The sequence below is a fragment of the Gopherus flavomarginatus genome, chromosome 1 (assembly GCF_025201925.1).
Source record: "Gopherus flavomarginatus isolate rGopFla2 chromosome 1, rGopFla2.mat.asm, whole genome shotgun sequence".
In the NCBI taxonomy this organism is placed as follows: domain Eukaryota; kingdom Metazoa; phylum Chordata; order Testudines; family Testudinidae; genus Gopherus; species Gopherus flavomarginatus.
In genome coordinates this window covers 59,484,266-59,506,348 of record NC_066617.1, presented here as the reverse complement: position 1 = coordinate 59,506,348, position 22,083 = coordinate 59,484,266, and the positions used below count along the sequence as shown (strand labels likewise).

The window sequence follows — 22,083 nt, the reverse complement described above, 5'->3', positions numbered from 1 at the left end:
TTGGGTGAAATCATGGCTCTGTTAAAGTCAATGGGAGTTTTGCCATTTAGCCCTCGTCCAGACTAACCCGCGGCATCGGCGGGTTAAAATCGATTGCTCGGGGATCGATATATCGCGTCTAGTCTGGACGCGGTGTATCGATCCCCGAGCGCGCTTACATCGATTCCGGAACTCCATCAATCCGAACGGAGTTCCGGAATCGACGCGGAGAGCCGCGGACATCGATGGCGCCCCGTCCAGACTGGTGAGTATCTCGATTTTAGAAATTCGACTTCAGCTACGTTATTCCCGTAGCTGAAGTTGCGTATCTAAAATCGATTTTAATTCCTAGTCTGGACGTGGCCTTACTTCAGTGGAGCCAGAGTTTCACCTCTTGACTTCAATAGGATGGGGGAGGGATAGCCCAGTGGTTTGAGCATTAGCCTCCTAAACCCAGGGTTGTGAGTTCAATCCTTGAGGGGGCCATTTAGGAAACTGGGGTAAAAATCTGCCTGGAGATAGGCCCTGCTTTGAGCAGGGGGTTGGACTAGATGACCTCCTGAGGTCCCAACTCTGGTGTTCTATGATTCAGTCCTAAGCACATGCTACATTAAAAGCAAAGACACAGGAGTACCAAGAAATGTTAATCTCAGACTATATAAAACAACTGAATCATGGTGAAAGACTATATACAGAAAGTGCTTCAAAAACTGTTGAAATTCAGCACTCACATGAGACAATAGTGACAACCATATTATTAACCACAGAATGTCATAATCAACAACCAGAGAGTGTGTTATGGCTACAGCTTTAAATTACTTTGTACTATTGAATAATGATGTAGCTGAACACATAGATTCTTTTTTCTTTAAACAGGAGGCCAATGTTCCATTTTAAAGTGTCTCATTTTAACAAACTTCAATAAATCTTATGAATTTATAGTATCTTTCCATACAATAGTATAATTAGGTGGTCTATAGTCCAGTGAGAGCAAGTAATATGAAATAGTTCAAGAATAAAAATGTCTTTGTTGAAATCAATCTAAACAGATTGAAAAGGAAAGAAATTCAGTTTGAGATTCTGATACCAAAAAATCCAGAATAAAAAATAGTTTTCAGTCAAAAATCCTGCTGCTCTTAACTCATACCCATCTATCATATTTATTTTTTAAAACATGACTTTTGCTGCCATCATGTGGCTCTTCCCAGAACACATTTACAAACGTCAAATGCTGTGTGGATTACAATACAGTGATTTTATACCATTTTCTCTCACCATCACTATTTGTTGTTTTCCACTTGGGGACTTTTTCCCTCTCTTTCATATGTTTCAAATTAAGTTTTAAATTAACACAGCCTTTTTCTCATTTATCAGTTCCTTTCTTGAATCAGAATCAGTGGTGAGGTTTGTAAAAATGTGAATAGTCTCTGCTAACCAAGACTGCATAAAGGCAAAAGACCAACTATTGCTTCAAAAATAATAGCGTCTTTACCTTTGTCCTGTCATAGACATGCTGTCCACCCACCCTGGCAACTGCTGGAAGTCTTGTCTGCATTATGACATTGTGGAGCCAATAATCTTCTAGAGATGCCTGAGTGACATCAGGAGCTAGGCAGGACTTTCGACAGAGGGCCAGCACTAGTAAACTTGAGTACAAGGTAATAGAATTTAGATCCCCGAAGGTCATAGTAGGTTAAAACAGTATGAAGGTGGCTAAATATTTGGGCCTAAAACACAGAGGGCAGTGGCTTGGTAGTCAGGAGGGGTTCTACCTACCATGTGACCTTGAGCAAGTCACTCATCTCTGTGAGTCAGCACCCCCACCTGTGAAATGAGGATACTGATATACACTGTCCTTTGGAAAGTGCTCTGAGACCTAAGGATGAAAAGTGCTATGTAAAAACTGAGAATTACTGCTCGAAAGTACCTTTTCACTATTCCTCACTCCTGGCAATATAGCAGAAGGAGCAGGGCAGACTCTCAAGCAGGAAGATCCTTGGCAAAGCTCTCTGGCCAAAATTTTCAAAGGGGCTTTATGCACACAAATCCCATTGAATTCTATGGAAGTTTGGTGAAATAACTGCCTTAGAATCCTTTGAAAATCTCAGCCTTTATCACCACTCAGGCTAGCGCTCTTCAGTTTCTCTTTAATCAGTTTTAGACTCTAGTATTAAAACGAACTTCCTGAAATAAAACCTCTAGCATCATCTGTGCATTAGCCACTATCAGCTGCCTTAACTTACATGCCAACTCAGTGTTATGAAGGTCACTGTCACAACGTGCCCCTGTGCCTCTCTCTGGACAGACACCAGTCTGCTGGGAGTGAACCCACCTGCTAGGAGCCACATCTCATCAGGGTCTGAAGAGCGACAAGGGCTGGGTGGGAAATAATTTTCCTGTCCTGTGAACATTTTCACAACTTCAAACATTTGTCCAGTTCCACGTTAGGATGAAAGTGTGACCTTTAGAAATACTTCATAAAAAGCAGAGAGACCCACGCCAGGGGCTAGAGAATTCTCTTGAGATCTGGGTAGTCACAGGGACTTGAATATCCTACATGAGTTCGTTAATCACTGGGCTAGTCAGTGTCTCTGACCGAAAGCATATTTATACAATCAGGAATGGCTCCAACAGAAAAGAGATAAAGAGCACTTATCTAGAACATGGCAGACCAAGGTTCACGTTCCTGTCCTTACTTTGAATCAGGCAGAGCAGGATCTTGAAGAGGGGTTTCTCACATTCCAGGCAAGTGCCCTAGCCACCTGGCTATTCCAGGGCCCCTCTATCTCACCCCTCTCCCCCACCCCTAGTTCTGAGAAGCCTTCCATCAAAAGTGAATAATTTCTACAACGTTTTTGTTTCAACTAATTGGCATTTAAAAAAAAATATTTCTGTAGAAAATTCTCGACCTGCTGCAGTGATGACTGGTCACAGTCTGTAGCTCTGGTTTGTCTGTCCCTAATGCAGGTTCGGTGACTTTTTTAATTGAGAGAGGAAAATTAAGACCAGACAAAGGTAAACTTCAAAACACCACGTAGCCGTTTATTAACAGGGAGAAAATCACAACTTGGGCTGGGGAGGAGCACTTCTACCAACTAACAGTACTATTGGAACAAGAAACCTTTACACACCTTGAAGTAATCTATTTACATTCATTAACAAGGAACCAAATGATTCAGAATTAACTGCTCTTTAAAAATCAAGCAAACGAATACACCAAATAAAATAAACTGTGTGCACACTAACCAAATACTACTATCAAATACACCAATTAACTTCAATAGCAGTTATTACAAAAACTTAGTTCTCATATACCATATATACACAGCTTTACATCAGATAACAATATATGCAATTTTGTACCAAATAAGAGAGGGGAAAAGAGAAAAGGTTAAGCAAGGCACAGACAGAAAAATTAGAAAGCAAGTACCGTATTCCAGGTGCAGCTGACCAGCAGAACAGAACCAGAAGCATACCGAATCCATAGAAGATAATGTTGAAAAAGCAGTAAAACGACACGTCTCGAGCTGGCTATATCCGGAGGAGACCCCTGGCCAAAGGGCTGATCAGGTCCTTCAGTCAGTACGTGGATACTCCTGCAGATCCTGGCACGAGGCATGGTTTTATTCAAAGGCCCTTTTACACTTGTCAGGATCTGATTGGTCCCTAGCTCCTATGCCCTCCAGGTTCCAAGCTGTTGCCCCTACGTGGATAGAATTTGCACACGGCACGCTAGAAGCTGCTAGAAGCTGCACTCAGCACACTAGCACGGTTTTGCACACAACCCTAATCTGACCGTTTGAACTGAACTATGATTGGTCAGATTGGATCCCTTTGCCCACGGCATGCTGGTGTTATGCACACAGCACTAACTTGACCCCTGGGTTACCAGGCAGAAGAGCAGGAGACTGCACACGGCACTAGCCTGACCCGTAGGTGACCAGGAAAAAAGAGCAGGAAAATGCACACGGCACTCTAATGTTGCACACCGCACCACGGTGTTGCACACAGTACCAGTGTGACCTTTGGATGGCCGACAATTGGCCATACAGACACCATGTTGGTATAACGACCTTAGGGCTGTGACATGGGTCTCTCAGGCATATTCCCAGATACCCTGTGTCTAGCACCCTTCTTGGGCAGTAAGATCCTTCAGTCTAGCTGCCTTAGCCCACCCAAAGGAGCATTCCAGCCCTTCAAGGACAAGATGGCAGGCAGGCAAGGAACTTAGGTTTAGAGAAGGAATTTCTTAACCACAGACATTTTATTCTTCAACAGCATTAGAGAGTTACAGATATTCGGAAAATAACAAACAATCCTGAAATCACCCCTTCCACCCTGTGTCCAGTGAGCCTCTATAGGATAAGCAGCTCTTCTGATTTTCTACCTCCTTAGCCCAGACTTCCTGCATGGTGGCTATGATCTGCTACACACACTCCCTTCAGAGACAGAATTCCCCTCTTAAATGTAGTCTCTGACCTCACTGAACCATATACCCAGGCTGAGAGAGTTCATTGTTCATGTGGTTGGGCTGATAACTGAGAGACAATCAGACCTGATAGCATTACATTGCTCTGTGCCAACTTCTCAGACAGACAATCATTCAACTAGGTGTCAAGCCCCTACTGCCAAAAAATGGATGCCCTAATCTACAATAGAGGTTGCAATACAAAGTGGAGCCCCTAACAAGAAATTACATTGATGGGCAAGATGGTGTTCCCAATACAGTAGAGATCTAGCCCACTCTGTCACAGTCACAAATGGCTAATCACAAAGATTTTGATCCAGTTGTTCATACTCTGCAAGCATCCTTTGGCTGCACAATGTGTATTCAGCCACCAACAAACTGGCCACCTATTTTCAATGCCCAGTAAAGCACAATTCATAAACTTTTACTTTTAAAGGGACACTAATGAAACATTCTTGGGCTTGACCATCATAAAACACTCATTGAAACAGCACTTAAAAAAATATGTCTCATCAGTAAACACAAACCTATTACATACTCCAAGATGAGTCTTGAAACAATGTTAAAGCTCTATCTACTGTCTTGGGACTCACTCACTCCCTCCAAACCTGCCCACTCCAACCCCCAACAAGACATCATTTTTGTTGTGTTTACCAGCGCAGACATGCATCTGGCAACATTCATCACTCTCCCAATACCTCCATTCTGTGAGCCACGAGGGACTTTTCATTGACAAGATCCAGTATTCAGAGATGAAGAAACTTGTCAACTTCATTCCCTTGCCATCACACAAAGCTAGCTGGTCAAGGGACAAAGTGATGTGCACACATGCACAAGAAGAGTTGATCTTTTCCCACTCAGTCTTGGGGGTTGGGGTTTTAAGGCTCTCTCAGCCAGCTTTTGCCAGTCAGGGTGGAAAACGTTCCAAGATGTTGACACTCAAGGTGACCAAACTGCTTGCCCACCCCTAAAAAAAGCCCTGTTCTCAGCCCTTGTTTTGGAAGGATGATTTTATTATTGTAAATGCTTTTATTTTAAAGTATTTAATGTTCAAGAGTCCACATCACAGTAAGTATGCATGTCAGCAATCTGTGCAGAGACTACAGACTGCGTGACCATGGATACTGACCTACCCCTTTATCTTCAGTGCCAGTTCCTCCAGTGTGGGATTGGGCTGCACTAGTAAGGCAGTGTAGCAAAGTGTGCTGTCCATGCTGTAATGCCTTTGTATAGAGCCAAACAAGCAGCTTTCATAAACATTACATTCACTAAAATGAGAGGAAACCCACTCTCTAAAATGTCATTGTAAGACAGAGTTAAACAGTGGGCTCTGGCATTCTCTCTTTTGTTGACGAATCTCCCAAACCCAACTGGTGTTTTTTTTCTGAGAATCAATGCATACTGAACTCACTACCTGTATTCTGAGACAGCCAATTCAAGCTCTATTTTGTCTGAATACACTATCTACAGTTGAAAAGTTTGCTTCTGAATGGAAGAATTTTGCAGGATAAGTATAGCAGACACATATATGATGTGGGAGGAAGTGATATTATTCTACATCGAAGTCACACAGTTGAAGAGTGAGATTTTTACTGTGTGTTTACATTCTTGCCTATTGTCTCAATGCTAGAAATGCATCAAGCACATTGCAGTAAACCTTCAGAGCATTTGGTGAGTCCAAATGATTCACCAGGCATAGCACAGTCAATTTTTCATAATAATTTTCTTCAGATATCAGACTGGCATAAACACCAAGGATGGAGAGACTTTATTTCATGTTCTATAAGAAGAGTGATTGATTGATACATGCTATTTTATAAATAGATCATGTCTGTCTGTGTGCACATGGGCTTTGACCACCACACGGACGTCTCAGTACAGATGGCAATATACAAACAAAACAAGGGAGAGTGTAATAAAGGTGAGGCACGGAAGAGCTGGCAAGAGTGAATTAACTTCATTTCCGAACATGACTCAAGGTTACAAAATCGTAATGCTGTCACCTGGCACGGCCTAGTATTCACTGACTCCAAGAGCTAGTTATATCTTCTATTTTTTGGAAAATGAAATGCAAATAAAGCATAATAATAACAAAATGACAGTCAGTAACAGACACAAATGCAGGATGGACATGTAAGACCAAAACCTCATGAGCCGGGAAGATTATTCTACCTTGCTTATATTGGGCATCTGTCAGTAACTACTATCTCAGAGCCTTGATGGCTTTCTGACCACATGGACACTTGCTCTCCTAGGATAGTAATTGCATTTGATGCCCTTATTCATATCTATTGGCACAATACAACTTCATAATGTTTGGTGTTATTGTGGCAACCACATTATTAGCCCAGTTGTTTTATCATCTAGTCAAGTACAGCTTTTATTTTATCTTATGTTGGTAATGGGACTTCACACGCTGCACGTATTTTTGTCAGCACACTGGGACCTATAATACATCACATTTATATTTCCTTAATGCATTTCAGTCCATTAAACAACACATCATCACATTCTTTAATAGTATATTTTTCGGCTTGCTAAGTACACAAGATACTCACCCATTGGATCATCTGAATTTCCTGGGTTGTAATGCTTGGTACTGGGATAATTACAATGTCCCTGTAATGTTTTTACCCTTAAATTACTGATACATGCTCACCTTAACTTCAGTTTAATGTAGTTTTTTCTGTGAACAAACTATAAGCAGTAGATACGAGAATCATTAGTAAGTTGGCTTAATTAATAGCTGAGGTCACATTTTTACAATTGTGAACTAATTAGCTTAATACTACTCATCACTGATCATCAAACTTCTTAGTCAGTCAAGCTGCTAAATTGCCATCATGCCTAAATTCAGAAAAACAGAGGTTTGAAAAAGGTAGATTTCAAATGCTAATGAGTTTTCATTATAGTAAACTGGTAATTATACAAGAGCACGCTATAAAATAAATTCTAGAGAGAATATATACAGCAATAGAAGACAGAGAAAATAAAACCATGGCCTACCTCATATTCCCTGCCATAAGGAGGCACAGATTGTAAATGTGAGAAAAAATGAAGAGGAAGAGAATGGTACTGAAGAACATTGTCATCCAAGATCCATGATCCTCTCGAAACATCTTTAGCCGGAGTAACTGACCTGTGATGTGAATATTATGAGAAATCAGTTCCATTTTATCCAGAATACAAATGTATCTTTACTTTATGGCAAGAGCAAAACGGTTTAGTAAACTGTACTTATGAAATACAATAACTTGATTTTCTATAATTTTTTTTCAGGATTTTACAGTTTCTATACCATTTTCAGCCTTTTCTTACACTCAGCATAACTGGAGAATATTCCTGCAATATTATAAGGAATTTGGGTAAGTGCTCCATAAACTGATGTCCACCCAACTTACAATCTGATACACTAATGTGAACCCCTGTATCTATAAGGAACCCCATGGGCTGAGCAAGTGTCTGTACTAGTGGTTCAAACTGTAGGATCTCAGTCCTAGTTTGTTCAAGGAGAATACCACATTAATTCAATTAAGACAAATCACTATACAAGGGGAAAATGTCTCTGGAATTATTCTAAAAGCAAACGTAATACTCAGGGAAAGGGTCACTTTTTTGTACTGTGCTATGCTGTAGGTTAACTATTTTATAGGATATACGTTTACAAAGGATGTGCCTTAGAGTTCTGTGTTCACACTTCTCAAATTCCTCATGAAAGGGCTTGCAGACGATATTCACACTCTGTGGCATTGATAGAACTCCTTAGTCTTATTATTTGATCTGACAGGGGTGCTAAAATTCATAAGAAACAATAACAAACCATTTTGCAAGCAGAGAGAAGAAATGGCAACCTGTGCAAAAAACACAGGAAACTGTTAGGCTCAGGAAAACCCAAAATGCAAAACAGAAAACATTAAAAAAAATGAAAAAATGACGTAAATACCATACTGAAGCAAAAGAAGGTTGGTTTGCTCTATAACAGGAATATAACCAAGCTTAAAATCTCCTCAGGGTATCTGGTTCATAAATGCAATGAAAACACATAGGCGTTTTCTTTTTGCAAGAAGTAAAATAAACAATAATAAAACACACAGTACCAGTTAATATTTAATCCACATCTTTCTCAGCATCTATCACCTTTTTCTCCCCTAAAATGTTTAAAATTGTCCAAGCATCTTTTACTTTAACTGTTCCCTCAAAATGTCTTACAAATAATATGTACACTGAAAAGCAGTGATCAGAAGTGGAAACACTGCTATCCTTCTGAGTCAGGAGTAGCAGGACTCCAGTTCAAGGAGTATTAAGGTGTTTGTTTAGAAGGGGAATTATACAACTGAAGGGGTATTTCCAAAGTTAGGGCTTGATCCTGCAAAGTCCTGAGTACTCAGTAAAGCACTTAAGCACATGCGTAACTTTAAGCAGATGAGCAATCCCATTGACTTAAACCTAAGCACATGCTTAAGTGCTATACTGAATCAGGTCCACAATGCTCAGCACCTTAGACTGAGCCCTTAGATTGGGAACTCCTAAATTAGAATTTGGCCTAGCCTAGAGCTGGCCAAAAACAACAAACAACCAAAAATATTCACATAATTCCACCTCCCACCTAACTTCTTTTTGAAATTTCATTTAGATGTTGATTTTCTGACCAGTTGCAGCGAGGCCACACCTAGTCTTCACAATGTACCATGGGATCCTTAATTATCACAAGTGTTTACCAAACATTACTGCCCGGGTCAGAGGGTTTGGTATACTGCAGTTGTTCTGTAACTTTCTTTCAGAAAGATCCAAGACAATTGTGCTGGGCAATTTCCCCTTTCTTGTAGAGTTCGGCAGGTTGCCATGCATCCTGTTCAGTATCCATGGAATGCCAATATGGGAGATTTTAAGATGGTTTGAGCTTCTCAAAACCACTACTATGGCAAGACACTGGAGCGCTCACATTCCATACTTACCAGCACGGCCAGCTCTAGGTTTTTTGCCGCCCCAAGCAAAAAAAATTTTGGTTGCCCCCCTCCCAGCCCTGGGCTCCTCACCGCAACCCCCTGCTGTCCCAGCCCTGAGCTCTCCCCCCTCCACCCACACCCCCTGCTGCCCGAGCTCTGGGTTCCCTCCTTACCCCGCACCATTGCCCCACACACACACACCTCCTGCTGCCCCAGCCCTGGGCTCTCCCCCACCACTTGCACCCTCCCTCTGCCGCAGCCCTGGGTCACTGGTGACTCACTCCCAGGGCAGGTCATTCAGCAGGAATTTTAGATGTGCACAGAACACAGACAAGACTGGTTCCTATATGGTTACAGAACTGCAGTAAAGTGGAAAAATTTTCAGCTTGTGTGATTGGAGATATCTGGATGCATATTATAAGACTGTCCTACATAAATGGAAAAGTTGAGGTGCCTTTATTATTCTTTTGTTCCACTCTTTCTTTCTATGGGGAATTTGCCAATGCAGTATCATTGTCTTCCTTTTAAACAAACAAACAAACAAACAAAAAAGGGAATGGCCGTTGAAAATTGCAATCCCAGTTCTAATAACCACTGGGAAGCATTTCTTGCTCAATTTTATTCTACTTTTTCTACAGCAAGTTACAATAGATCAGTATATTTGATCTGGGAGAAATGAAGTAACAACTGCCCAAACTGAGCTTGAGCACTCCTGAATTTTGAGGTGTTCAAATCTGGAAGGCAGGTGCCTGACCGGGGGTGGGGGGGGGAGGGGGGGGGGCTGTGGCTCCATGGGGGAGCACAGCAACATGTATGCAGCACTGTGTCTGGCGCTGTGCGGAGCCAGACATGCTGGTCTGAGTGGCATGGTAAGGGGGCTGGGGGGTTGGAGAAGGGGTACGGGGTTCCGGGGGGGTGGCAGTCAAGGGACAGAGAGCAGGGGGGGTTGGATGGGGCGGAGGTTCGGGGAGGCAGTCAGCGGACAGGGAGCGGAGGGGGTTGGATGGGGCAGAGGTTCAGGGGGGCAGTCAGGGGCAGGGAGAAGGGGTGGGTTAGATGGGTCAGGGGTTCAGAGGGCGGCAGTCAGGGGACGGGCAGCGGTTGGATAGGCATGGGAGTCCCAGGGGTTTGTCAGGGGACAGGTAAGTGGTGGGGTCCTGGAGGGAAGTTGGGGGAAGTCTCAGGAGGGGGCAGTTGGGGACAAGGAGCAGCAGCGCTTAGATAGGGGGTGGGGTCCCAAGGGGTAGTTAGGGGCAGGGGTCCCAGGAGGGGAAATCAGGGAACAAGGAGAAGTGGTGCTTAGATAGGGGGTGGGGTCCCGGGAGGGGATCATGAGGGGACAGGGAGCAGGGGCAGTTGGATGGGTTGGGGTTTCTGTGGGGGGCAGTCGGAGGGAGTGGATGGTGGCAGGGTGGGGCTACCCTCCCTCCCCATGGAGTGTCCTATTTTGTGAATGTTAAAATATAGTTCCCTAGCTTTCACAGTGCAATTGTCCACTCACAGCATGCTGCAGCATGAGGTCCCCCTCTTTCCTTTCCAGTTGGTAGTGGCCAATGGAATCCTGGGAAATGTAGTTCTTGCCCTGCTTCAATGCTGGCTCTATAGGCAGGGAGCTAACCAAGGAACTACAGCTCCCAGGGCCCCCTGTTAGTTCTCAGCTCTCATGCTGGATCCCTGCGGGCCCTGCAAATGGGCTTCCCCAAGCACCTGCTTGCTTTGCCGGTTCCTAGAGCTGCCCCTGCTGACCAGGGTGAACCCTGCTTAACGGCTGAGATGGAACAACCTCACAGAAAGGTCTGGTAGTTAGGGCTGTGCATTTGGTCTCAGTGCAGCTGGGTTCAGTTTCTTATTGTTCCACTGACTTCCTGTTTGACCTTGGTCAAACTGTTCACTTTCTCTGTGCATCAGTTCCCCACAATACTTCCTGTACACCTAGGAGCGAGCCTACCAGTCCAGATCCACAGACTTGTTTTATCAAGGCTCACACTAGCCCTCTGAAGATAGCATCATAGATATTGCAGCGTGGGCTCTGAAGCCTGTGGGTGTGGGGAAACTTGGGAGTCTGAGCTCCAGCTACAGCTGCAATGTCAGAGTTACGTCCAAACAGCTAGTGTTAGAGCCCTGCTAACACAAGTCTGTGGACCCCGGCTGAGAAGCTAGCTCCCAGATGCAGTGTAGACATGCCCGAAGTGCTAATGTAGTAGAAATAGTAAATAATCACATTGCAAAGCAGAGCATGCAGTGTTACTAACAAGATAATCATTTTTCATTTCCTAGCCAGAAATTGTCACTGCATCTCAGAGGACTAAATGTTCTCTGGAGTATCTGAGCTGTGATTATTTTCATGTTAATGTTCTTACCATTTTATAAATATAATATTACAAGTTTATTTGGAGTAGGATTGGCTCTACTGTCATAGGCACAACAGTCTTTCTGCAATATAATGACATACCTCAGTTCTATAGTTTACACTTAGCTGTAAGGACTCCTAGCTTCTGCTTGGCTCTTCATTTGCAGCGATTAAAGATCAAATAAAGAGTGGATGGGTGAAAGAGGGAAGATTTAGAATTATTTTGCATTCAGGGCCTGAGGCCCAGCAAAAACAGAAAGAAAATATCACAGATTTGATTTTTAAAAGGGCTTAGATCAGCATATTACATTTAACATCCCACTAATAACCTGACTACAGAAGGAATTTTTACTGATGAAGCAACATATGAGAAACATAACAGATTTGCTGCTAAATAGCAGGCAAGGAGATTGTCTGATTAAATATGACAGGTAGTGATATACAGCACATGGCTGTAGGCAGCAATGCTAAAGGGTCATCAGCTAAAATCTTAAACATTTTCTCCCCATTTATTCACTGAAAATGCTTAGTACTTTACCCACACATTTCCAATATTGTATCTTCAAACTTGACAGGCTAAATATGAAACTGTACAACAGATTACCAGCATTTTTGAGATGGAGCTGGGAAGGTTTACTGACCATTATGATTCATTTCAACCATTGAAGAAAGCCCATTGATTCATTCATCCTATTCTCTCTCTTTCATCTGTCTAATGGGAGCCTTTTCCCTTATCAAATATTTGAAGTAGAAAGAGTCCATTTTTGCTAAATTTTTGTGATACCAAAGGCCAATCCAATATTGATTTCACTGGGATAGGAAGGATATAAGACTAGGCAGAATTCGGCACTAAGCATTTTATTCATCCACCTAACAGGTGATTTGCTACGTCTTCCTTGTTAGTTTGCACAGAATCATCATCTTGTCTCAAAGCACATCAGTATATCCCCCGATTACCAGGGTCCCTTCTGCAGAGGGAGCCCTCTGGAGGGTTCAGTATGTGAAATGTTTGCCATGATTTTGCACAACATATACAAATAGTCTCACAAGCAGTTTGTAATAAGGGTAAAGTCCAGAAGCAGAACTTGAGGAGGGCTGGGGAATGATAAATGCAAATAATCAATGTGAAACTCTGGCTCAGTTTCACTTCTGCACAGCAATTTTGAACAAGCAGTGAAATATGAAATTGACCAGTTAGGTTAGACTTGAACAGCTCATTTCTAATTAGTGTATATTTTCTGTAGACACTGCCCACATTTACCAGACCCTGCACCTAAATGTAAACTGGTAAATGTGAATGAAGCTAAACTTTCAAAAGTTAAGGAAGGGTATTGGTCCTTATAGATCAGCACCACTGCTCTTTATAAAAGGCATAAGAGGCCTTTATGTGATGACTTCTTTAAGATTTTGTATACAAGACACTACTCTTAGTTTCTAAAAAAAATATTTTTGTTATCAGCATGTTGCAAGGAAAACCTGATCCTGTGGTCTGGGCTTCGGAAGGTGAAGTAAATCCAGGACTAAGAATACATAGTTTATCTATGGGGAGCAGTAGTATTAGTTCAGTTTCCCTAGTTGTAAACCATTTACAACCAATTGTCCTAATGAATGGGAGCCATCAAGATTCTAAACCACCATTAATGGCCCACACTTCGCTTACTTACAATCGGACCACAGAGTTTACTTCATATTTCTAGCTTCAGATACAAGAATGATACATGCATATGAAAAGGATGAACACACTCAGTAGATTATAAGCTTTGTAATGATACCTTACAAGAGACATTTTGCCTAAAGCATATTCCAGTTACTACATCATTCATACTCATAAGCATATTTCCATAAAACATTATGGAGTGCAACATCACAGTGGGATTAGGTTCTTGGCTTTATTGTAGTGAGCTGCCCACCTAGGTTGACATTCTCTTAACTGCTTATGTGCACAGCCCATTATTCTTCTGCTGGAGCATGGTGACTTCTCATGGTAAGGAGAATCTTGGTTCTCCAGCCCATCAGCCCCTGTGCCGGCCTACTATAGTAAAAGCTTTGCTATCTGTCATGCTGGGGGAATGCTGGCTGCTGGTAAATCAAAAATTCTAATTAACTAAGAGGGAGGGAGTTTGGGTGCAGGAGGGGGTGCTACTGATTGTAGCAGCCCATCCTGTTTGGTGCTTTTATTGGATTACCTGGAACTTCCCACTAGCGAGGCGAAGTTTCTGTAGCCTAGTGATAGACAATCTGTTCTGGAGAGCCATTCATGTTGTAATCTGGAAGGTATGCCCTGTTCAGTGTTTGTGCAACCAGTATTGATTTTCTTGGCAGTAACTTATCCTCACCACATAACACTGGAGACTGAATAACATGTGTTGTAGTGACTTGGGTGCAATCAGCAGTGGCATCTTCATGATACCTTCTAATGGCTTGTGGTCAGACTGCATGTCCACTGCCCAAAGGCAAACTGATGGAATCATTCCATTCCAAAAAGCACAGCAAGGAGCAACTCTTCTATCCTAACACATCACGTACAACGACTGAAGCATATTTTCATGGTTTTATCTGTTTCTGGGATTTACAATAAGACCTGTCTTTTTTTCATGGTAAAACTGGGTGGATGCAGAAAAAAATATGGTAATAGAAATCTATCCTCTCTTACTGAAAGGAGGAGCCTAATGATAAAAGACATCTCTCTTATGCAGTTTGACAATTTCTCTCTGAAGAGTAATCACAGTATATGGAATATTACTAAATCCACAGATTATTAACAATATTTGCAAAATAGTATTGTACTTTGAAAAGGCTCCAGGTTAATGGAAAGTCAAAACATGGTTTGGAACACAGAATCCTGTATCACAGATAATTTCAGCATTTTCAGACAAGGTAAGGGAAAGATTTACTAAATACTCCTTCCATTTCTATTATTTTAAAGTGCCTTCCTTCTTCCTATTTTACAGAAATACATCTATCACACTCACACTGATTAATACACACATACACAAATGCATGTAACTTTTTTAATAAAGTTTGCTTCATCCTGGCAAATTCTTAAATATCCAACTACTGTCGCTTATTTCTGCCATATAGGATTTGATTTACTCTGTCAGATAGGTGCATAACTTCATTGCCTATGAAAGAGTTTATATTGTGGATTATCTGCTAAAATGTTGCAAAAACTTAACAACATATACTCACTTAATATCCTAGAAATACTTTTATATTGTTCCATGCATACTAACAGACATAAATCCTGAAAATATAATATGCTGAATGCAGTTGAACTTGAAATGTTCAACTTTAACAGTTCATTACATTTTATTATAGCAGCTCAGTTCTGCAAACAACATATTGTACCGAATGATTAATAACCAAAAAGATAAGATGTTAGAATGAACAAACATTGCAAACTGCATTTGATAATATATTTATAACAAAACTCTTCTTAATATCTTTTCATTAGTTTTATAAGGCTGTGTAGAACTTGAACTAACAAGAACAGTATTGAGAGCACATGCAGCTAATGAGAATATATTACATGGTGCTCAGTCAGCAATACAGAAAAGATACCGATGGAACATCACAACACAATGACAAAAACTAGTAATCCAACCTAAACAGCACAGGCAGGTTAAAATACAGTCATGAATTGCCAGGTAGCATTGTGGAGGTCAATAAAGAGAAAGAAAGCAATTTATTTAAAATTATGGCATTAATTTTAAGGAACAGCAGAGAAGAGAGGAAAATAAACTAAGAGATCGGGTCTTAAGGAACTAAATTATATAAATAGCATGTGATGTAATGTCTTCCTAGATTGTAGTTGGATTTAATCTTTCAATAATATAGAGCCAAATTAATCCCTGGTGTAACTCCACTGAAATCAGTAATGTTATACCGGGGAATAATAATAATATATGGAGATATACCTATCTCATAGAACTGGAAGGGACCATTAAAGGGCAGTGAGTCCATCCCCCTGCCTTCACTAGCAGGACCAAGTACTGATTTTGCCCCAAATCCCTAAGTGGCCCCCTCAAGGATTGACCTACAATGCTGGGTTTAGCAGACTAATAGCTCAAACCACTGAGCTTTCCCTCCTCCCTTTGTATAAAATTAATTATTCAATAGAATATTTTTGGAAAAATATTGGCCTAATGGAAGACAATCTTTGCCCAATATTTTATGTTAGATGCCATATGAATGGTTGTTTGAATAAGCCGTAACCACAAATTAACTGTGGATAGGTCAGATTCATTTCAGGGTTGTAATAAAGTCTTCCCAGCTCAAAACACAAGTTCAATAAATCATTTTTGCACGAACATTGAACTCTACTGAGCCCAACAATTGAGAGGCCAAGACAGGTATAGTAGCCAAAGGAGATTCAGTTATCTCACTATTCATTGCTTGCCTGGATCTGTAGATCCTAAGAGATATTGGCTGAATTGAAAGCAGAGCCCGGGGATTTTAGAGCACTGAGGCAAGCCAACAGGTGAATTAACATACCTGTTACAAGCAATATACCTCAAGCCACATGAAGCTAAGGCAATTTACACCAGGTGAAGATCTGGCCCTATTTGTTCTATATAATTAAAAGGATTGAGCAACCTAATTTCTTCTAGAAACAGAAGCCAACTTGGTTCCTAAAACAGCTTGTAGCTATTCAAAGGGAGGGGAGCTGCCAGAGTTCTAACCCATATTTCTTTCTGATCCTAAAGAAAAAACACCCCAATGAAAAGATGTGGAAATTAATCCAATAAAATGGATCACATTTTTTAAACCTACAATGCTTCTATGTTGTTTAGAGTGTAGCACACTATCAAACAAAGCATGAGTAAGATTCTGCTCTGTATCTCTTAGACATAGTACAAAACTCGCAGCCCATGCGGATGGGAGGTTAAAGTGGCTTTTATATTCCTTTCCATCATCCCAGTTCAGGACTGCTAAAGGGGTCAGTGTGGCCCCCGGAGTGACTCAGACTTCTGCTAAGTGCTTACAGGGTATTCTGATATCCATCCAATTTTCAAAGCATAGATATTTGCTTTATTTTGGATTTGATTTGTCATTCGCATCTACTCATTCTTCCAGGCCATCTCCATCGAAGGCTGAATCTGGTCAACTGAAAAAAAATACTTGCAGTGACTCCAAAATATTTCTTAGCCCCCAGAGTTCAATCCTGTTCCTGTTGAAGTCAAGGGCAAAACACAAGTTGATTTCAGTGAGAGAAGGAGCAGGCAGTAACAGCATATGTGACTGCTCACTAGCAACAGAAGGATATTTTCATGCTTCTGTCGCTCATCATTTTAGTCACTGAACTAACAATTTCCTTTCCTTGTATCACAGTTAAAAGAATTATTTATGGATTAATAATACATGGACTCAGCCTTGAATGCTGCAATCTGTGGGAACAAAATTCTCATAACTCACAATTGCAATATCATAGTCCTAAATTCTGATATTGACCTAATCAAATCCACTGGATTGTGTTATTCTGGTGGTACTGGCTAGCAAAGCAGTAAAGAAGAACCATTTCAGTGGATAAGGACAGCATGCTAGGGTGGGAAGAAAGAACTCAATTGTGGTGTGGGGCAGACAGCCAGGCAAATGCAGAGGGGAGCTGGGGAAAGTTTGTGGGTCAAGGGGATAAAATTGAAGGGCAAGAGCATCCTGTGCAATTAATGGATCTCGGACTGCAACCAATGTTTTAGGTAACATTACAGGAAATATTTTAAGTGATGTGACTGTAAATTCCATGTAATATCTCTCTCTCAGATGGTTTCTGTTATCACCAGAAATCTTTGATAAATTTATGATATGGTATAATAAGCACCATCAGTACCTATAAGGCTTTTGGGGTAGTAACCATCTGGTAAGTGTGTGTACAATAGATAATATAATGTGGCCCTAATCCAGATTGATGCTCTGACGAATATTGGTAATATAAATAATAATTACAGACAATAATTGCGCAGGCATCATAGCTATTTTAATATTTCAAATATGGGCATCTTGATTTAGCCATCATGAGTAAGTCTATTACAAATGTATGTTTACTAAGTAAGATTTTATATCCAGATATCAGAGAGCCATAATCAAAATGGTCTTGTTCAAACAAAACCCAGAAGTCAAGAAATCCAGGTTTTTTCTGAACTTTACCACAAGTTGCTCAGCAATTTTGGTCCCAGTCCCCAAGCTGTTGAGTTCCTCAACTGCCAGTTTTGAGCCCCTTCAATTTCCATCTACATCAATTAGAGATAAATATCCCCAGAAGGGGCTAAGTGCCCTTACCACCTTGCTGCATCAAGCTCTTAATTTGAGCCTCAGTTTCTCCATCTAATAAAGTGCAGATATTAGTACTTGCTTACCTTACAGGTCTGTGACCCATGATGGAAATGCCACCACATCTACAACTTCATGCTTGACGTTTTTCAGGAAATCAGTAGCACGTTGGAAGGCAGTATATTCTTTCACACAAGGTATTACTGTATGTGTGTTTTATTCTGAGTAAAAGCTTCTGAATATTCCCTAAGTAGCAGAAATAGAGTCTCTCCACTGGAGTGTGGATGGTGAATAGATTGCCCTGCTCTGCACCTCTGTTTGGGTAGACTTTCCACCCTTGGGAGCTGCTGAAGTAAATTGGACAGAGATGTGACAAACATAACCAGCTAGACATAATTGTGCCCCAGTCAGCAAAATGTTCAAATGTCAATTAATTATTTGTTGGGAATGCAAAATTCTTAGAAAAAATAAAATTTAAATTTAAAAGGCAAGCTAAGCTAAGGCAGAGTATGATTTCACTCTAGCCCTATTACTATAACCTCAGATCAAAGGAATATTTGAAACCAAATCATACAGTATAGTAAAAGAAACCCTTTCATTCATATGACCACAAAAGAGACTTGTTAACTTGTCAGGGTTAACTTGACTTGGAAAATATTTAATAACTATCACCCTTATTTTCTCCAATTTACAACAAACTTTATCAGCATAAAACACTTGTGAAATATACACAATGCTATGTACTATGCTACTCTGTTAGGGTCAAAATCACCGTTTTCCCACCCACTCTTCGCCATCTCCACCTATCAGACAAAGTCAAAGTAGCTGGGCTTTGTGCAGGCAGTGCCATGGAGAGTGAGACAAAATTCATTCTCCCTAGTCCCAGCAAGTGCAGTGTTGATGGGCTAAATTATTATTAGAATTATACAGAAAATAAAAAAGGACCGATCAAATGCTCTAGGGATAAGACTGCCATTGACTTCAGTGGGGTCAGCATTTCATCCCAGGTTGTCAGGATTCAGAGTTTCAGGTCTCAAACTGCCAGCCGCTGAGCAGATGTCCACATTACAAATGCCACTATCAATAAAGGTACTTATTGACATTCAAGGCAAAAAGGCCAAAGAATACAATGAGCATTAAGCATTAACTACAGTACTACCCTTAGAGGTTTTTCCTCTAGACCTGGGTAAAGGCACATTTGGTGGGCAGTGGGAAGATGTTGCTATTGCATGGTCTCTCTCTTATGAAAAAATAAGTTGTCACTCTCCCATGCTATAAACCTAGATTTTCTCCTCAGGGATAAATTTAATTACAATTATTAGGTGGAAAAGAAAGAATGTTTTGCTATAGGTTCATAATGATGGCCTGCGCTACTGCTGTCATAAAGCAATGGTTTATCCTTTTTAAATATATATATATTCTTCAGGTACTGAAGATGAGCTATTACAGAATAGCCTCTGGTTTCTGAATTGTTTTTACTGATTAAAACAAGCTGAATTTTACTCAGAGTTCTGAATTGTAAATTCAGTAGATTTAATTCATGCTTTCATTTTATTTTAAAAGCTTTTGGTCTCACTTTCCCCTTTAGGAAGAGACCCTGGAAAGATGCTGAATGCTACATGCATTACTTTCTTCTGCAACAACCATAGTAAACTGGAGTGGTACTGTTATTTTCTGATTATGGTTTGCCTTTTTGCTTTATTATTGGGATTTCTGGGAAATATCTTTGCAATGCTACATTATACATACAGCATAAAATCATGGACTAGTAGCACTATATTTCTGTTCAATCTGACACTGTGTGACTTTACTTGGATTCTCATGGTTCCTTTTTCAGTTTACTATAATCTACAGAAGTTAGCCGTATACTCTAGTCAGATATTTTGCCAGTTCAAAAGAATATTTTTCAATATTAATATCTACGGAAGTATCTATTTCCTGACACTCATCAGCTTTGACCGCTACATAGGTGCTGTCCATCCTATCAGTTCATTAAAGTGGTGGGACAAAAACAAGGCTACATTTTGTACTGTTGCAATATGGATCTTCATTTTCATTGAATCAATTCCTGATTTTTACTATACATTTGCAGTTGAAAGACGAAATGACACTGTAGCTTGCCTGGAATACATTGGAGAACCTTTACACTTCATAGTGCCATTCACAGTCTCCAGAGTTGTATTTGGATTCCTAATTCCAGCCACAGTCATATTCACCTGCTATATGTTGACTCTTAAGGCATTGCAACAACTGAAGAAGCGTCAACAGAGAAGAAACAGAATTGCTAAACCTCTGATGTTGATTTTTGTAGCAATGATTGTTTTTGCTATTGCATTCATTCCATATCACGTAATGATGATAGCAGTATTACTTTACAGATTGAATTACCAACTAAACTCTGACAATATAAGCATGATATTTACCATTTATGAACTCACTGAAATCATCTGCAGTATTAGCAGTTGCTTGGACCCAATCATTTTTATACTGGTACATAAGAATTTCCATCAAAGATTTCAAATGCTAAAATGCCCTGCTAAGCCTGGGCGTCACTGCTGCCGTTCATGGAAGGTCAGGGATATGACTGTGGCCCAGCAGAGAATGCTAAATTAAACTGCAATCCACAAAACATCCCCATGTGTCTCTCACAAGCCAGTTAGTTCCAGTTTCATGCACTTTTTAATTTCTTTTTTTCAGCATGGTTACAACAATCTCTTGGGAAAGCAAAAATATTGAGAAGCCATCTGAGAAATAAGAATTGCCAGATGGATCCACTGAAAAAGAAGAACAGAGATTTTTTTTTGGGGGGGGGGTTTGGCCATGCCATTGACAGTTTAAATATCCTTATCCATGTGTGTATGTAACACTGACAGACCCCGGTCCTCAGCAGCTGGGATCGAACGGGGGGCCTCTAGAACTTAGTGCATGAGCCTCTCCAGCATGAGCTAAAAGCCCAGTGACTGTTAGGGCTGTAGAGTAGACTCAATCTCTCTCTCTAAGTCTAAGTCTATCTCAATCTCTTCACTAGATAGGACAGAACACCACACCCAGGAGCTATGTGGGTTACACGTACATGTACATGTACACACACAAACTCTCTCTCTCTACAGAGTGCATAACATTGTATAGTGTAGCACTAACAAACCAAAAAGGGTTCTAAACAGCGGCTTATTCATTGTAGTTAAATTCACTCCTGCACAGACACCCAGCAGAAGGCTGATGTCCTTCAGGGACTGAAGTCCTGCAATGGTACAAACCTTCATGCCTTATCTGTACTAGAGTTCCATTGACACTGCTAGTAGAAAGTAAATCTACCTGCAAAGAAAGCACGCTGGGCCCCAAATGAGCAAGGTACTTAAGTACGTGCTTAAGTCCATCCCTATACAGCAAAGCATTTGAGTATGAATTGTTGCTAAACTAGGACTTTAAAGTTAGATTTTCAAAAACCTAATGGCTCTTTGAAAATTCCAGATCTAATGCAACAGGGGCTTAAAAAAGCAAGTTCAAAACTTAATCTCCAAACTAAAAATACACATGAACCATCACAATTATGACAGGGAAACATGTAATCAATCACTGAGCAATTAGCTTCAAATGTTCTCCAACATGTTTTCTGAACACCTTACACTAGCATAATGCATTCATGTTTTTGATTCATCTACCTGGTGAGATGGTGTTTTCACAGCTTTTACACAATAATTTGTTAATTATTGAAGCAGCTGTGTCAGTAAGAATATTAAATTATTTTCCAAGAGCCTTGTGGATAATCTATTCTTGTATTTGCACAGTTCAGTCATTGTTTCGTTTCCATAGTTTGAAAATGACTTGATATAAAATTAATTCCATGTTGTATCAGGGCCAAATTCACTTTACAGTACACGTTTCAACTCTGTCAAGCAAAAACAATACTTGTCTTTGTCTAGTCTAATGGATTTTTTGATGTTGTCATTAGCTATTTTAGACAGTGAAATAAAGGACTATGACTTAAGCAGCTGAAGTACTTGTTAAGCTGATGCAAACTGAAATACCAGATTTCACATGGAAATGGTACATCTTTGGATCTATTCTTTCCT

The 22,083-nt window shown here is 40.6% G+C and overlaps 2 protein-coding genes across 5 annotated transcripts in view; one reads left to right on the top strand and one right to left on the bottom strand.

Annotated features, from left to right (window-relative positions):
• The window catches only part of TMEM117 (transmembrane protein 117), a 393,879-nt gene that overhangs the window by 320,402 nt on the left and 51,394 nt on the right, over positions 1 to 22,083 (bottom strand). For all 4 annotated transcript variants that reach the window (XM_050936249.1, XM_050936255.1, XM_050936256.1 and 1 more), the window contains one exon: positions 7,454 to 7,586. In XM_050936249.1, the coding sequence (XP_050792206.1) occupies positions 7,454 to 7,586 (133 nt within the window). The remainder of the gene's footprint in view (positions 1 to 7,453; positions 7,587 to 22,083) is intronic.
• Positions 14,531 to 20,623, top strand: LOC127042872 (P2Y purinoceptor 1-like). Its single transcript, XM_050936363.1, has 3 exons — positions 14,531 to 14,620; positions 19,599 to 19,671; positions 19,848 to 20,623. Exons 2-3 carry the CDS (start codon positions 19,623 to 19,625, stop codon positions 20,621 to 20,623), a joined length of 825 nt encoding a protein of 274 aa, XP_050792320.1. The 5' UTR covers positions 14,531 to 14,620; positions 19,599 to 19,622.

What these genes read in the sequence shown, in the direction of transcription:
- LOC127042872 (XM_050936363.1), top strand. Translation starts at nt 19,623, where the DNA reads ATGCTACATGCATTACTTTCTTCTGCAACAACCATAGTAAACTGGAGT. An exon ending in AACCATAGTAAACTGGAGTG is followed by an intron (nt 19,672 to 19,847) that starts GTACTGTTATTT and finishes TTCCTTTTTCAG; the next exon opens with TTTACTATAATCTACAGAAG.